This window comes from Arachis hypogaea, chromosome 3 (genome assembly GCF_003086295.3).
Source record: "Arachis hypogaea cultivar Tifrunner chromosome 3, arahy.Tifrunner.gnm2.J5K5, whole genome shotgun sequence".
Classification (NCBI taxonomy): domain Eukaryota; kingdom Viridiplantae; phylum Streptophyta; class Magnoliopsida; order Fabales; family Fabaceae; genus Arachis; species Arachis hypogaea.
In genome coordinates, this window is record NC_092038.1 from 27357545 (window position 1) to 27376037 (window position 18493).

Sequence of the window (18493 nt, forward strand, 5' to 3'; positions counted from 1 at the left end):
GAGTTGAACTGCAAAACGCAGCTTGCGTTTGGCATGGGAGGAGAACGCAGCTTCGAAACGTGTTCCTGTGCCCCTTGTATGCCAACACCTCGAAGCTCCAAAACGCAACATGTGTTTGGCAGTCTCCCCACCTGCATGTGTGACACGTGTAAAGGAGAGTGGTGGAGCCGGCCTATAAAACCAAACGCAGGCCATGAGAGTTTCAGTTTTCTTTTCATTTTACATGTTGTAAGTGAGTTTTGAGAGTGAAAGGGTTGGGGTTAAGGGTGAAAGGGAGTAAATTTGTGAGGAGGAAGGATCAGTGAAGGTTTGGGGCTTCATTTAGTGATAAAGAAAAAATGGTTCATAATTTTACTTTACCTAAAAAACACATTATTGAATATTTGAATCATCCTCAATGGGTAAGTAATTTTTTTTTAATTTTATGATGAATAAATATATTTATTTTTATATTCTTTATTTATATGTTTTAACTTATAAATTTATTATTATTATTATTATTATTATTATTATTATTATTATTATTTAAGATAATAATAGTAATAATAATGCTTAGTTACCGTTTTATTATTATTATTATTACGATTATTATTATTATTAGTTTTATTATTATGGATGTTAGTCATTATAGAATACTGTATAATAATAATTATTATTTGTTAATAATTTATTATTATTTTTTAAGATAATAATAATAATGTTTAATTATTGTTGCTATTTTTTTTAATAAATTATTAATTGATATTATTTAGAATTTAATAATTATCATTTTTCTTTTTGCAGGCTATCAGGAATTTGTTACCCAGAAAATTCGATCCGCCAGATACCTTTAACGAGGTAGCGGAGCGGCACTAGTATTGACTGGGTTTCAACACGTTTCGCGAGCAGGCGAAATGAGAGGTCATTCTGCACTACTGAGTGCCTTGGTGGAACGCTGAAGGCCGGAGACTCACACATTTCATCTTCTGGTTGGTGAAGTGATAGTGACGTTGGAAGATGTCCCGATTAATGGGGAGGCCGTTACGGGTAGATCAGACAGCAGTCACCAATTTTTGGTGGAGAATTGCATTGCATATTTTGGTCGGGAGCCCGGTCCACAAGATCACGTGTTGGGAAAGGTTAATCTCGCATAGTCTAGAGGTGCAAAGACACTGAGCCTTGTGACACTCAGGAGTCTGTTGAGCGGTACGTCCGGACGCACATTTTCTGCATGCTCGAAACAGTAGTGTTTCCGAATAAGTCGACCACTTCATTAAACTTGAATTTTCTACCACTACTTCGGAATTTTCACCGAATTTCAGGATACAGTTGGGGGGTAGCCAGTCTGACACACTTATACAGATCGTTGTGTCGTGCTTCACGATACAACTGTAAAGAGATGGACGGCCCACTAATATCGCTTTTTGTTTAGGCGTAGGAGCGTATGTCGCTCCTGGCACCTATATCCCGCGATCAGCTCGGCGACGTTGGTATTCCACTTGCGCGATGGTATTGTTTATTATTATTATTATTATTATTATTATTATTATTATTATTATTATTATGTTTTTTGTTAGGTGGAGCCATTGGCGCCGACATACAAGATATATACGTAGGCCTACTGCGCATTTTAGGCGAGAACTCGATGACATGGGAGTTGACGATGTAAGTTGTAACCATTAATGTCCAATATTTTTATTCAAAAGAATAATTTTTCTAATCGGCCTCTTGGTAACTAATGTGCAGTTTATATGGCAGTCGTATATGGGAGTGTAGGTTCCGAATGTCCTCGCTGCCCAGTTGGTTATGTGCTCCACCCAATCGCCACTAGTGTCATTCGAGTGCATAGAATAGCACCCGACAGACCGAATTAGACGACAGTTTGGGATGCAATAGCTTCCACCAGGTCTGGCGTTCGACCTTGGTCGTGATCATTGCAAGTGGTTGACAGGAGCACAGAACCATGACTGGAGAGAGATTTACAGTCAATGAGTTAACAGGTGGAGATCTGACCACTATAACACATTGCAGTTAGGCGAGGAGATTATTGACTTTCATCCTTTCCCAGTGTACTACGAGTGGTACACACAGCATTATGGGATTCACATGCGACTGTCAGATAGAGTTGCAGGTGAAGAGGTTGGCGCCGATGAACCACAGCAGCAACAGGAAGAACCAGCTGGCCCTTAGCAGCAAGTCCCGTCTCATGAGCAGCAGTTTCAGGTATTATTATTATTATTATTATTATTATTATTATTATTATTATTATTATTATTATTATTATTATTATTATTATTATTATCGTTTTAAATTATAAGTAATTATTATTGTAATTAATTACTATTAATTGTAATTAATTGTTAATTAGGTTCCGGCATATGAGCACCACTATCAGGTCCCGACATATGAGCACCAGTATCAGATGCTGGCATATGCCCAGCATTTTCAAGATCCGGCATATGCCCAGCAGTTTCAGGATCTGACCTACGACCAAGAGCAACAGCAGTGGCCGGCATATCAAGCAGGCACCATATATACCGGAACCACAGTCGTAGCAGGTACCTGAGCCCTACATACCACAGCTGGTAATTCCAGTCGAGGGTCACTTTAGTCCGTTGGATGGATCTGACACCATTAGCTTCTCTCAGGACCTGAGAGATACAGATTATCTATTTTCGACACCACCGCAAGAAGGCCCTGCTACATCTCAGCAGTCTGGGGGTCGTCGCACCACTTCAGGTCATGCAGTGACTTCGACTTTGATCAGTCGACAGGTCATGTAGATTCCGGGGATGAGTGGTTCCAGTTTGTATGACACCAGTGGTGCGAGCATGACAGATTTCGGTGGTCCTGACGTTGGCAGTGGGCTGGATGCCGATGTGTCTCAGGGTCATCCGTATAACTTACGGACACAGACTACGCCTCCGGACAAATATACCCCATCCTTGTATTCGAAGAAGGCGTCGAGGAAGTAGTCTGTTGCAGACTTGCAGTTGATCTTGCATTCAGTGTTGTATTCAGAGTTATGTTCAGTGTTATACCTTATATTTAGATTATTCTGTTCAATATTATTATTATTACGTATTTAGCTTTGTTCTCGTATAACTCTATTTGAGATATCCGTGTTGCACTTTTGGAACGAAATGTTTATTTATTAAAAAGTTACATAATGAGTAAAAAACTTTATATATCATAAATTGTTAACTAGTTTAAGGAGTACGTCATAACAAAGTTACATTGAAAAGCTAAACCACTAATGACCTCCAGCGGAGCTTGGACCTGCGCGCTGAGGATATCGACTGCGGCTATGTCCCTCGCGTACACATATAGTGCACCGGTGAGAACTACGCATATCCCGCGAATCCATTTCATTTAAGTAGCGGGTTGACTTCAGTCTTCTTTCTGTCGCGCGCTTCAATGTCTAGTTGGCGATCACCTTCGCTTCTTCATATCTATCCCACGTAAATGGGTCACCTATCAGAACAAACTCGCCTCTGTACACCTTACAAATTTCAGACATCTTGTACACGTCGTGCACGTATACTTGCCAATCAAGACGCTGGTTAGCGCAACATGCAAGCACGTGGCGACATGGGAGTCGCTCGACCTGAAAATGGCCACAGTCGCAGTGTCGTTGTGCAAGGTTAACAGTGTAAATGGTACCATCTTGCATTTCGGCGAACCTCAAACATCTCGTTGCGCCTGTCGAATCGGTTGACCACAATATTTCCTGCACGTCGAAAGCTTTTTTCAACTCTGTTTGTTGCAAATTTTGAATACGTGAATCCGTTGTGGAGACGTTCATGAGCCTCGGTACTCTTCCGAGTCAACAATTCATTCAGCCGATAGAAAGTTGACCGGACAATGGTAGTGACGGGAAGATTGCGTGCACCCTTCAGGACAGAATGTATGCACTCTACCAAGTTTATTGTCATATGTCTCCAACGATGACCACCATCGAATGCCAATACCCATCTCTCAACACTGATGTCATCGCACCATTGAGTATATGCCTCACCCCGCTCTTTAATCTTTTGGTAGTTTTTGTTGTACTCCTGTTCCATCCTAGAATAGCCTGTTGAACAAACCATTTAGTCATAAGCAGATGCCACAAATTTACTATGAATAGAACCATAACAGCGAGTTGAAATACCTGTGTTCACCACGAGTTTATGCAAATATAGAGCCTTGAACCTCCTCAAGAAGTTTGACCCGATGTGCCTAATGCAGTACATGTGCCACGCCCTTGGTAGTGACCATGCACCATTACTGCGAGCTATTGCAGCGTCAATGGAGGTATGACGGTCAGAAATAATACCCACATCATCAATGGTAACAACATATCTTCGCAAATTGGTTAGGAAAAACTCTCATGCGTCTGCCATCTCGCCCTCGACTATTACAAATGCAATAGGCACAATGTGTTGATTTTCATCTTGTGCAACCATTACCAGAAGTGCACCTTTATATTTTTCGTATAGGTGTGTGCCATCAACCTGCACTAGTGGCTTGTAGTGTCTGAATGCTACAATACACGGATAGAAGCTCCAAAAAACGCGGTACAGAACTCTTACACCTTGAACCTCCTCACTCTCTCGGTAAACGGAGAGCGTTTTAATTTGAACACGAGACCTTGGCATTTTTACCGCCATTGCTTTCAACCATATTGGCAGAGTCTAGTAAGAAACTTCCTAATCACCGAAAACCTTTACGACAGCTTTCTGCTTTGCCAACCAAGCCTTGCAGTAACTCACAGTGTAGTTGAACCTGGATTGAACTTCTGCAATAATATACTTTACCTTTATCAAGGGGTCTGCTTCGACAACGGCCTAATGGCATATGTAATTGTGTCTGAGTCCAACTTGGCATGATCTTGTGAAATCGTGTCCGTGGTGCACGTGTGCTTGCCATTGTATCTCCTGATCTCCCAACAAGCTTTTTTCGAATCAAGTTAGCTTGGATAAGCCAGTCGCACCCTGCACCATACCCCTTACATTTCACATAGAATGTCTGTGGCTCAGACTCATACACAGTGTAATCAACTCCTCTAGAGATGGTGTAGCTTTTGATTGCAGATATCACTGACTCTCTCGAACCGAATTTCATTTCGACACTAAACTCGTCATCTTCCGCCGCTGTGTTGCTTTCACCTACGACATGCGCACCACCATCAGTCAAACAAGGCAAATAAAATAAGCGCTATAGGAAACTTGAGTTAATAATCATACCCGTACTCGCATACTCAAGAAATTTCAGGGTATGCATGGCTTCGAGATTTAAAGTCCGCATAAAAGATGGAACACCAAACGGGTGCTGGCTTACAATCGCATTCGCTTCATTTTGCCCCGCCGGATTGCCTACCAAGTCTCCGTTATCGTTTTCGTCATCGATTTCATAGTTAGCTTCGAATTCCTCTTCATTGTCATTATTATCTTCTTCCTAATCTATATCTCTGAGCTCATCAACATTGACCTCGTCGCCGACCGCACCCATCCCCGACTGCTGTTCAAACTCAATATACAGCTCTATCATCAACACGTGAGATCGGGTTTGTTGATAAATACACAACATCTGCTGCATACTGGCATCGTCAGTGATGGACATTATTTGAAACTGTATTAGCCCACCAAATACTTGCACAGGATTTTTGTATAAAAGATTGCTTACCCTTTTTAAAATGTGGCTTTGAATGTTATTACAAAGACCATTTTGCAACTTGACAAACTCATGGTACATGGAATAGCAAATGACAACGGACATTCACAAACAAAAGTCACTCCTTCATGTGTATTTGGTATAACCTCACCGTTATATGGCTTGTTTGGGTGAGCTTTTAAAAAAAAATCTTTTTTCGAGTTATCTTTTTTTAAAAGATCTTATGAAGAAGTAAAAGTAATTTTATGTTTGGATATCTCATGCAAAAAGATCTTTTTATCTATCAATTATGTTTGGGTATAACAATATAAAAGTACTTTTTTATTTATTTATTACATAAAAAAATCTTTTTTTAAGGAAAAAATCTTTTAAAAAAAGATGTTTTTTTTTTATTTTTCTAGTGCTTTTACTTTTACTACTAGAAATTTACCAAACACGCTAAAAATAAAAAAAGATTTTTTTCATTGAAAAAATCTTTTTTTAACAAAATAATGGCACCCAAACAAACACATAATATACTCGCAAATTTGCAACACTTTCCATAACTTCAGCCTCAACTAATTCTATTTTTTTGACACAATTAACTGCCAAAAAAGCACACCACTAAGGACTTTATGCAAGAAAGAGTAAGAGGAAAAGTGAAGATGAAGAGAATGAAAATGGACTTCATATTTATAGGCAAAGTTGTGGATTTAAATATTATTTTGTGTATAAGACGCAACCTGCATTTTAGGGCTTCCAAGAAAAAGTTTCTGACACTCACAAAACACAACCTGCTTTAAATTTTCAGGCTTAAAAAACGCAACCTACTTTGAATTTTCAGGCTTAAAAAATACCAACCTGCGTTTAGCCTAAAACAAAATTAAAAAAAATGAAAATGTCAAAACGTAACTTACCTTTAGTGTATTTTAAAATTAAAAAAAATAAACAAGTTCAAAACGCAACTTGCATTTTAAATATGACACCATAGTAGTACAATTTTTTTACACACGTCAATTTCATGGTGTTACACGTTATTTCTTTCCATAACAAAAAAAAAACAGCCTAAAAAATAAGGCCAAATAAAAAATAAGGCTATTGCCTACGTTAATTCTAATTGAGCAGGGTGACGCAAGCAGCAGTGTAACAAGTTATTTTGTATTCATTGGTGATTCCATCATATCATGGAGATCAAGGGAGTAGCAAATAGCCTTTAAGTACTTTGCTGAATCTAAGTATTGGGCATGGCAGCAGTAGCTGCTGAATAAACTTGGCTAAGCGGACTCTTCTTGGATTTTCAAGTTGAGATTTAGCTTTTTATGTTGTTTTGTGACTCTCAATCCATTCTTTACATTGCGTCTAATTCAAAATTTTATAAATATCGGGGTGAAAAAAGGTCAAACAACTTGTTAGAAAGTCTCTTGTTTAACTTGTATTTGGTCTGATATGATAGAAAATATGTTTAGATTCAATCTATTTTAAAAGTTTAAATTCTTTAATAAGTCAAATCTAGACTTACAAAATAATTTGTTCGGCCTGTTAGGGAGACTTGAATCTGTAAATATATATGTAATGAAATTTTAAACTAATATCCTTTATGATATTTAAACATTTTTATCCACTAAGCTCTTGTCTTTTTAATTTACATATATACATTTTATATTTTAATATATGTAATATATTTGCTTTATCTTCATTTTTCTATTTATTTTGCTATTTTTTATTTTTTTAAAATTATTAGATCTTTTAATAGGTTTTACTATTTTAGACACCATACTAGATTTTATAATAGGCGGCTAGACTTAATACAAGGTGAATAGCCAATAGCAAGTTGCAGTCTAAGTTTAGGGCAGTAAATTTTATTGTAGGCCTGATATGTTTTCAACCCTACATTAAGGAATCAAAGACATTGGAATTGATTGCCATTTTATTTGTGAAAATGTAGTGGCAGGATTCATCAAGCTCATTCATGTTAATTATTAGAACCCATCACTAATTGATGTATTCACTAAACCGTTGACTTTAGCTCAATTTAGCAACTTGGTTTCAAGCTTGGCATGTTCAATATACACCTGCCAATTTGAGTAGGAATATTGTGGACCACATTTAATTTAACTAGTTGTATAAATTGGTTAGTTAATAATTAGTTGATGATGTAGTCAGGTTAGTTAATTTGTTAGTTCTGTTTTAGCATTTCAATTAGTTGTTTGCCAGCTGGCACAACGTGTGTATATATATTCCTAATTTTAATTGGAAAAGCAAGTAATGAATCATTCTCTTTTCACGAGTAATTTCTTTTTAAGACATGAACTTTATATGTTTTCTCTCTTTGCTGGACTCCAGTTTCAGTTAAATTTATGTTTCTTGTGTAGGAAGTTAGGAACCTCAAAAAATAACGATAGGGTGTAGAGTGTTAATTGCAAAACATGGAATCTGATATTGGTTTTTACATTTTTATTTTTGTGGGTCACATCAGTTGTAGAAAACAATTCTTGTACTTTGTTGTGCTCTCGTAAGGACTAAAAATTCTGCGTTATCGTGGTCATTTGTATTAGATTTACACTTGATTACTCTTTGTTAGGATTTGGTTGAATTAGTCCCATATTGCTTAGAATAGCAAATGGAGTGGGTGGCCTAGGCTATAAATATGAGGCTAAGTTCTCCATTTGTTTTTGTACCAGTCAGAAACACTTTAAATTTGTATCTGATTTTTCTTTTTCTGGGGTGCCGGTGTTAGAGAAAAAGAAGTCTATGTGTTGTAACAATTTTTACATAGTGATATTCTCTGGTTGTCATTTGACAACGGCCGTTAAATTCTTGTGTTGTGATTGTGTCTATTTTATTTCTCTGTCAAAAGTGTTTTCTCAAGGGGAAATGGTGTCTTATTTCCAACACTCTTTAATACCTGCCAGTATTTTTTTATTGTGAGTAAATAGTCATTTTGGTACTTGAAAAATTCAGTTTTTGACAAAATGCACCTCAATATTTATTTCTGATAAAATGACCCCTAAAACATATATTTTGTCTGTTAAAGTGACTAAAACATTTAATTGATAGTTTATTCAGAAAAAGATGCAATTGAAAAAACTTGATACCATAAATAGTGAATCTCGACAACGAAAAGATATTCTGCAGAATTTCGCTCTATGGTATGGAGAATTCACTGAATCCGAGATTAGCGAGAAGCAAAATCATGGTTTGCGATCAGAAAAGTAGCCCTAAGGTTGCCAAAGGTTTGGTGGTGAAGAAAGCTGGTGGAGTTGGAATGATCATCGTAAACGGAATCTCCAACGGCGAGGGTCTTGTTGGCAACGCTCACTTCATCCCGACATGCGCTGTAGACGCAGATGAACGCAACATGATCAAATCCCACATTTCATCTACCGCAAACCCTACTACAAATCTCTTGGTGTCAGCATCTTTGCGACTTAGACCGATGCTATTAGACCTACAAGTCTTGATTCAGATTCCAGGAGAATCGAATTTAACACTTCATCTTACTTTTGTTTATGTTTTATTTTGTTTTTGTTTCATTCTACTACTTCTGCCTTTAAATTGGTTTTATTTCTGTTCACTGATTATGTTAATTTTTTTATTATATTAAAAAATTCTAACTATGAGTTCTAATAATGTCTTTTGCTTATTTTTTATTATGTTAAAAGTTTATTATGGCAAAAATTTTGGTTCTGAATTTGTGTTGATTATGACAAAACTTTTGCTATGAAAAAAAAAAGAGTTTGTTGGTAAAGGATGGTGATAAAAGAGGGGATGAGGAGATGGTAGATGGGGAAATGGTGAGGGTGGTGAAAATGGAAGAGGGTAGATGATAAAGGTATAGGTCAATCAATAAATTTATATTTTATAAACATTTTTTCAATATTTATCATTAATAAAGACTTAATTACAAAATTTAATATGATATAAAAATTTAATTAAAAAATATATATAAGAACTTAATTAAAAATTTAGAATAATAAAACCTTTCTTTTCCCTAATTACATTCCTTGTTCACTACCCATGTGCGCACCCAACATCACCCACTGCATCATGGTTTACCACCATTAATACCAAACCACCTCTTTCTTTTGCCCTATTCCATCTCCCTGCCACCACTCCATTCTACCATCTTCACCTATTAATATCATTAGCATCTTCATCACCACCATTTAGGAAATATTCACCTTAAATTAGAACTGATATTGTTGAACTTTCAAAAAACACAGGAATACCAAAAAAACAAAAAACAAAAAAATATAAAAGCAGAAAATGGTCCATGAAAAGGAGAGTTAAAAAAGAGAACAACAACACAAAACTCAAAGAAACAGAAGATGGGTCAGTCGTGACCATTGGCGGAGCTTTGTTAGGGCAAGGGGGTCATGCCCCCCAAAATTTTTGTAAAAATATTAGTAATTTTACTCTAAAGAAAATAAAATTAGTTTGTTTGATTAAATTGATATACTTTCAACTTATATATTTGAATTTTATGTCCATCTTTATCATTCTTTCAAACTTTTTATCCTATTCTATTTGACATAACAAATAACATACATTTAAATCAACAACAAGTGACATATCTTTAAAACAATGTTACAAATTAAATATCATTATAGAATTAACACTAAATCATATTTAACTACTCATATAGTTTCATGCATTATTTTATTTTTAAAATAATAAAAATTATAATATAACTAATAGTAATATTAGTTATTAATAAAAAATTATTATTTTATTTTTAAATCAACTTTACAAATTTAATGCCATTATAGTATAACACTGTTTACATTAATAAATTTTGATATTTTTATTTTATTAAAAATTTAAGATTTTATTTTGTTGTATTATATTATTTAATTTGTAATCAAAGTAATAATAAAAATAATTAATCTTAAAATTTTTAAAAAATAAATATTATCAAAAGTAAAATTAATTGTATATAATTTAAATAAAAAATTAATTTTTTAAAAAGAAAATCAATTTTTAGATAAAAAATTAATTTTTTAAATAAAAATAGATTTTTATATGTAAAAATTAATTTTTTTTATAATTGATTTTTTATTTAAAATCAAATTGGCTTATTAATCTAAACAAAAAAATTTATTAATCAAAATCAGAATTATTTTTTATTAATCTTAACCATATATAATCTTACATATTAATAATAAATTTAAAAATAAAATAATTATATTTATAAATTTTATTTTAATATAAATACTATTATATAATTTTTTATTAAGATTTTTGATCCCTCCAAAAATTTTTTCAAGCTCCGCCATCGGTCGTGATGTTGGCCAGTTGAAAATAGCGATGCTCGAGGAGACGAGAGATGGCAGAGCTTAAGGCACGATGAATCATGGACCGTGAAATTCGAGACTTAGTGAATGCAGATGGCTGATGTCCAGACATGATTAATGACAAACGATAGAGTAAGAGCTTGTATGGAGAATGAAAACGTTGTGAATGTTAAATGAAGTATGAGAGATTAATTTAGGATTTGTGGAGTGTGATTGCTATAGTGTCAGTGTGAAATAACGGAGACATAGGAGTAGTAGTGAGTGAAATAAAAATTGGGGTTGTGATAGACTGATAGTGCCTTAGGAGGTGGGAATGACAGAAAAGAATGAACTGAGGATAGGAGTATAATAGATGAAGGATGAAAAAAATATGATAGATAATGGTGAGAGAAAGAATAAATTAATAATTTTATATACGTAGAAAACATATGTAATTAATTTAATAGTTAATTTTAATATATATCTAATATAATATTTAAAAGAAGAGGAAAAATAATTATATTATAAAATGGTTGAATAATATGAGAAAAAGATAAAATAAATAATTTAAAAAGAGGAAAAGAGAAAGAGAGAGAAAGGCAAATTAAGAGAAAAAAATGTGCTTGGATTTAAAGAATAAGTATTTTATAATCTACTTCATCAATATAAGAATCAAAAGACAGCAATCAATAATCAACATTATCTTATAAAATTAATTAAAAGATTTAGTTATCTTATATTTTAAAGATACATATTAAAAAAATATTATTAAAAATATAAAAAAATTAATTTTTAATATATTTATTTTATATTTATTAAATAAAAATATTTAAAATTTTTTATTAATAATAAATTTATAATATATCTTAAAAATATATATTAACTAAATTCTTAATTAAAATTTAAGGAGATAAAAGGCTGCCACCTTTACTGTTCACTTCAATTGAATGATTTGATCATTTGAAGTTGTATGTACCCCCTACTCAAAACACACACATGTAGATATTTTTATTAATTTTATAAGTAAACTTTGTCATATATATATATATATATATATATATATATATATATATTAATATAAAATATATATTAATTTTATACTATATATATTAAATTAATTATTAAACTTAATTATTAATATAAAATATATATTAAAATATAAATATATTAATAGTCAATTTTAATATATATATATATATATATATATATATATATATATATATATATATATATATATATATATATATATATATATATATATACACACTAGTCTTGTTGTTGTTCTTATCATCATCATCATCTACTGACTACTGCTAATAATCTGCTATCAAGTGCTTAGTTAATTTTAAGCCTTTGAAAAAAGGTGGTAGTAAAAAGTAAGAATACGGTTAAGTCGGTAGTAAACCAACTAACCAAACGACATCTGATGCTTGCAGTTTGCGCGGGAAATTTTCACAGAAAAAAAGTTGGACAAATGTCACCGTTCGAGCTTGGGACTACACCTTCAAATAACCGATATTCTCTCCCAGTAAACACCAAGCATAAGAAAAGTAAACAAGGAATCATCATCCCCGTTGCTAAAAAACCCCTTCAGATTGAAGTTTTTTGGGATGGCGAGACTGAAGATTAGAGGGACCTGGTCGGGGGTTCTGGAAGACGTCACCGTCGACGCCTGGACCGTACCAAAGCTCCGGGAAGAGGTGGCCATGCGCGCCAACTGCTCCCCTGACTGCATCAACCTCACATTCGCCGGCATGCTCCTCAAGGACGACGATGCCGATGCCGGCGACGTCAGAAACTTGGCCAGTCTGGGCGTCAAGATCAACTCTAAGATCTTCGCCTCTCGCATCTCTCCTCAAGAAAGCGACGCATTCAGAAGAGAAGAAGAATTTTTTAGTAGGCTTGAGGAAATCAGGTACCCCTCACAATCATGTCTTCTTTTTCTTCTTTAATTGTTTTGTTCAGAAGTTTAGGGATTTTCCGACTCTTGATTACTCCTAAGAGTTGCGCATGTCTTCTCTCTTGTTACCAAATAGATATTTTCAAACTCAATGCTAGGCATCTCGTGCCCATCTTGATGACTAATGTAGACATGGAAGATTTTAACTCAATGTTAGGATTGAAGGATGATTCTTGAGAGTTGAATTGTGTAGCTGGCCTCGGAAAAGAAGCCCTCATTAGGATGAAAGGAATGGAACTATTTTATTTTATTTTCTTGTGTTGTATGGTTTGATTGAAAGAGCAATAATTTAAAGCTTTATTAATTCTATCACTGGCAAAATAGAGGAACACGAAGCTTTTTGGTGCGGGTTAAAATCTAAAATCGAATGCCTTCTGTCCGATTTTCTAGGCTGGATAAATTTTATTAATTGATCATGATTTCCTTTTAGATACTGACACCACCGTTAGAGAAATCAACCTTATTAAAATCATTGCTGGAGACAATAGCTCTGAACCAAGAAAATCAAAGAATACCACTTTTTATCCTGCAAGGAAACCAACTTGTTCATTACTGAATTCTTTGCTTCAATGGGAGTCCCACATTTATGAAACCCCTCTTTGCTCTGCATGAATTCTTGCTTTGGAACATAGGTTTCTTTTGTTTTCCCTCTTATCCTATATGTAAAGCTACTTGTTATGATGTCATATGACTATCACTAAATACTGTGGTGGATACAAGCCTTGTTCCAAAATTTTTCTATGATGCATTATCAAATTGTTTGTGCGAACTGAGAAATATGGATCAAGGCAATGAGCAGAGACCTTTTGATAAACTTAATCAAAAGTGCATGACTCCCAGTGTTGTTACCTCTTTCTTTCTTTCCTTTTTTGGGCACATAATGCAGATAATGTGTTATGACAGCTAATCAAAACTGGTGCTTGAGCTTGTGTAATGTGAGAATCTTTGACAGTTCTTGTTTGTACACCTGGTTTCTGGATTGTCAATCACCATTGAGGAATAAGGGTTTGAAAAAAAGTATGTAGTACATTTTCTGAATAACAATGTTTCTTTTCTTGTCAATCTAATTTTGATTCATCGTAAAGACAAACGCTTGATTGTTGGATGTGTGGTCTTAGCGGGAACTTTGACATGTTTGGGAGACAATAAAAAATCAGCCAAAACAGCTCAAACTTGCCTTATTTAACATTTATTAATTGTCGTTACAATTAATAAATTCTAAATAAAGCAAGTTTTGGATTTTTTTTGTCTCCATAGCATTACCGTTAATCAATATGCTGTATACAAGTTAGAATACACTTTCTTTTATCACAATTCTAATTGTGCAATTGAGTGAGCTGTTAATTTTTCAAGCTAATCCATGATGTCTAATTATTCATAAACAATGAGAAGCATCTCTGCATTTCCAGTGATGTTTCTTCTGCACCAACTGCAATGATCAATCTCTTGGTGTTTGTCCTGTTGAGCAAACAAAACTTTCATCTATTATTTTACATTGAATGCATTACTATTTTTCCGAAGCTTAGCTGCGTTTGATGCTGTTAGAAAGGTAAGAGAGAGCAGCAGAGAAAAGATTTGTGTATATTCAAGTTGTGTAAGATAATACAATAGATAAGGGGATTTATAGGTGCTAAGAGAATCGAAATAATAAAAATATAATATCTTATAATACATATTCAGATGTGCTAAATGATTCTAATGAATGCTAAATGATCCTAATATATTATGCAAAATACAGGGGAGCTGCAATTGTGATGGCGGAAAAGCATCCATGTTTAATACCTGTTGAGGACTTCAACAGAGAAGCTGAAGATCAAAGTGGACAGTTAGTGCATATAAGTTCTGAGATGGAGCATAGGTATTTAATCTTGGGAATTTTCATCTTTCTATAATGAATTGTTTGAATGTCGGGTGTTAAAGCCCATATTCTTTTTCCACCATTTAAGTACTTAAAGCTCTCATATGGCAGGGCAGTAATGATGGGAGTGAGGCTTCATGCAATAGCGGTGAGGCTTATTGGATGTGATCTTTACAATAGTGCAGTAGAAGTGCTTAGCTTAGGAGAGGTCAGTTCCTGATGAACAAGAGCAGTATATTGGTTACAAATGTGTGTTCAAAATTAGCATAGTGCACATTTTCGCATGAGTATTGTCTTCTCTTATTATCTGCCTTCATTAGGATATAGGTTATAGGCTAAGAAGTTTCTGAGCAAAATGCAATCTTTATTTGATATGTAGCATAGAACTTTTAAATTTTAACACCATTGATTCTTTGATTAATATGGTTGAATTTATTATGGAGCTGCAAAAATTGGCGTCTCAGTTGAAATAAGTTATTTTTCTTTTTCCTGAAAGATATTAACTCAATCATTCACTTCTTTTCTCTTTTCTTTTTGTTGTTTCCCCAATACAATTAATTCCGTCATTGAAGACTTATTTTATTATGTAGGAGGCATTCTCAATTTGTGATCCAAATCTCATTAAGGTGAGTGACTCAGTATATATTGAGAAAATAAAAGAATTCAGTTGCCAGTTATCATTTAAGACAAGCCATGACAGAGTGCGATTTTTGTGTCACTTTTTAACTGCATTATTGACATTAGATTATACTTTGTGGACACCAGATCAGTGAGTTTGTTGCAGATATGCATTTATAATAAAACTTTCAATCATTTAGGAAAAGATTGAGTAGATGGGGTTTCATTTGAAGCAAAATGATTAGCAACTTTTAATATATTACCATGGAAACATTGTTTAACATCACTATGTAATTATTTCCCATTGATCCTTTTTAAGTATTTCCCTCTACATATTCTCATTCTGAATTGGAAATCCTTCCTGTCTCTGTCATCTCAGCTTATTTATATTGTTCCGATTCTGCACATAAACATGGTGTGGTGCTACTTTATGAAAGGAGACATCAGGTTGCTCTCGGATGCAGGAAAGCGTCTTGAGATAGCTAGAACAGGAATTGAACGCGATCAAGTGAAGAAATCTGTTTGCCGCAGACAATTAGAAAAACTGTGAGTTGCTTATGTATATCTTCCAGCTTCTTTTTCCTTAGAAATTATAAAATGAGATTAATTTAAGGTACTCTGTAAATAGGCATTTGAGACTAGATTTGCTTGAAGGGGTTGTGGCATATCATAGTGGCCAGATAGAGAAATCAAGAAAAGCATTACTTTCTGCAAAAGTAAAATTTATCCAGGTTTGTCTATAACATATTGAAATAATCATGTCTGGAAAAACTTCAACATTAACTTGTTGATCACGGCATTACTTGTACTGACTGGAAAAGGGGGAATTGAGTTATAAGCAAACTGGGCCCAATTTATGATTTTGAAGGTCAATGTAATAGAAAAAGATACTCACCACTTCGATTTATAATGCTTAAAGCCTACTTCTCCCGAACTCCTATCATAAAGACCAGTTGAAGCTCAACCATCAGTAGCATTAAGAATTCTACATCTGGAATTATCATGTGTGATGTAATTGATTAATATAAACACCACTGTGTTCTCTTTTAAATAAGGGGAGAAAGAGCTAGTCAAATACCTTTTATTTCTTCTTGTAAACCAATGTTTCGTTTTATGGCAGCATCAAGGCCCGGTTGACCCCATAATGCTTTTTATGAGCTTTGATGATGCAAGCTTTGGCTTCACCCTAAATGAAGCAAATAGAGCACTGAAAATGTGTAATGGAGATGTGGGGGTTGCCATTGACTTCCTTATTGAGGAAGAAATAAAGGAAATGCAAAAATGCAATGATCATAGCCAGAGAAGAAAGAAAATTTGGTGGGTGTCACTTAGTATTTATTAATTTCTAATTTGAAGGTATTTCTATGTTTCTTGATAGCTTCCTTCGTCAGAGAGGGAAAGCTGTACGGGTTGACACCTTCAAATAAAGTTGTGAATATAAAGAGATTGAAAGCATTGGTTTCCTTTGGGCGAGTATGTTTTGTAAATGTATTGTTGGTAATCTGGTATCTGGTAACATGTGAAGCAGTTATTCTTGTAATTTAAACCAAAATATCTAGTGCATAATATATATCAAGAACTTTTCAGTAGCTATTTATGTTCAATTGGTTATTGATCTGAACAACAGTTCAAGATTCTAACATACCTAAACATGGACAGGATGAATGATGGACTCTAGCTTCCCTGTGGAGCAAAATTATTGAGTTCAAGAAGTATTTATTCCTTACTTAGAGGAGATATGTTAACCGAGTATTGGGACGAGATCTCGGATCCAAGCCCAAACAGCTATGTTGCATATAATTTATAATTATCATTGCACATTTGTATTTTGACAGGTTTGTCCACTAGCTAATAGTATATTTGTCCTATTTGATACTGCTAAATATAGCAGGTTTGGTGAGGAGCTTGCGGCTGAAGCCCTTAAAAGAAATAAAAATTATAAGCTGAATGCATTGGATGATTTAAAAAATCCAGAAACTATTTCTACTTTACAGGTTACTATTAGTATTATGTGTTAACAAATTCGTATTACTAAAATATATTTCTACTGACTCTCACCGCCATGAATGAAGGCTGATATTGAGTCCATGAAAAGAGAGAGACAGAAACAAGGAACAGATTTTGCAATTGAAAAAGCTGTACAAATGGGTTTTGAAAGATCAAGAGGTACAAATCTTATTTAGTTTAATTTAGAGCAGTGCTGCACAACCAGAAAATGTAACCAAGATATTTGAAAGAAACTGTGGTGGTGATTGGATGATATGAAGTGGTGTACTCTGATATTTCTTTGTGTTTACAGTGGTTGCTGCTTTTGAGGCTGGTGGCACTTCAGAAGAAGTAATCCAAAGACTGAAAGTGCAACCGGAAGGTCCATCAGATATCAGCAAAGCAGAGGAGCAAAATGAGGAAATAAAAGGCGAGCTCTCTGCAGATATAGAAATTGCAAATGAAGGACCAGTCATTATTTTTTACTTGCGTTTGGTAGAGCTTGCATTGAGGAGGCTCTGGGAAGAAGACGTCCCTTCCCAGCATGATGAAAAAGAAGGATACAAGTTTATGTAAATAAATAGCGGGTTGATGTGGGCGGTGAATGTATGTCATAGGGGTCAATGTGTAGATAGCAGGATGAATAAATATGTGATCATATTCTTTTTCATGCAGTAACTTTTTATAGAATTTGCTTTTGAAATTTCCAATAATATTAATGGTTATAAAATAAAAAATAGAGAAGAGAAGTAAATATAAAAATAAAATAGAGAGAATAACATATCTTTATTAATATTTTTAATATGTGTATCTCATTATAATTGAGATTTTATAATACTTTCTCAATAATAATATAATATAATATAATATATATTAGAAGTAATGTCTAAAATGGTTTTTAAAATTTTCAACGTTTTTTTATTTTTTAAAATAATTAAATAAATTCTTTTAAGTTGCAAAATATAAATCTCTGTTAGTCTCTAATTGGATGATCGTTAACACAGTGCTGACATGTACGGTTAAGTGCTAACATGGCATAATGAAATACGATATCGTTTTGGAATGGAAGCTAAAAAAGATCACGACCGCCAATATCTTGTTCACTTAATATAGATTAGAAGGTTAGATTTAATTCTAGTTTATTAGCTAGGAGGAATTTATTTTCAAGTTAGTGTTCAAGTGACA

At 34.0% G+C, this 18493-nt stretch overlaps 2 protein-coding genes and 1 long non-coding RNA gene across 6 annotated transcripts; 2 read left to right on the forward strand and 1 right to left on the reverse strand.

The window, feature by feature from the left end:
- The first annotated feature begins 768 nt into the window (after positions 1-768).
- LOC112790001 (uncharacterized) lies at positions 769-3149 on the forward strand. 2 transcript variants are annotated; one of them, XR_003196464.3, is made up of 5 exons: positions 769-1185; positions 1302-1488; positions 1557-1644; positions 1726-2202; positions 2348-3149. It is a non-coding gene; the product is annotated as an uncharacterized lncRNA (long non-coding RNA). The 2 variants fall into 2 exon arrangements; XR_011878392.1 differs by having other exon boundaries at positions 769-1488.
- A 251-nt stretch (positions 3150-3400) lies between these two features.
- On the reverse strand, positions 3401-4631 carry LOC140183351 (uncharacterized). The gene is made up of 4 exons (XM_072231765.1): positions 4543-4631; positions 4133-4323; positions 3663-4054; positions 3401-3586 (listed from the first exon to the last, which is right to left on the reverse strand). Exons 1-4 carry the CDS (start codon positions 4629-4631, stop codon positions 3401-3403), a joined length of 858 nt encoding a protein of 285 aa, XP_072087866.1.
- Positions 4632-12163: 7532 nt separating this feature from the next.
- Positions 12164-18018, forward strand: LOC112775413 (uncharacterized). Of its 3 annotated transcripts, XM_072232671.1 has the most exons (10): positions 12167-12801; positions 14585-14704; positions 14816-14912; positions 15295-15330; positions 15702-15868; positions 15951-16053; positions 16443-16639; positions 16982-17316; positions 17395-17488; positions 17622-18018. In XM_072232671.1, the coding sequence occupies exons 1-8, from the start codon at positions 12497-12499 to the stop codon at positions 16998-17000; spliced, it is 1044 nt and encodes a 347-aa protein (XP_072088772.1). In that variant the 5' UTR covers positions 12167-12496; the 3' UTR covers positions 17001-17316; positions 17395-17488; positions 17622-18018. The 3 variants fall into 3 exon arrangements, with proteins under 3 accessions (XP_072088773.1, XP_072088772.1, XP_025674794.2); XM_072232672.1 differs by lacking the exon at positions 15951-16053 and having other exon boundaries at positions 12164-12801; XM_025819009.3 differs by lacking the exons at positions 16982-17316; positions 17395-17488; positions 17622-18018 and having other exon boundaries at positions 16443-16810.
- Positions 18019-18493: the final 475 nt, after the last annotated feature.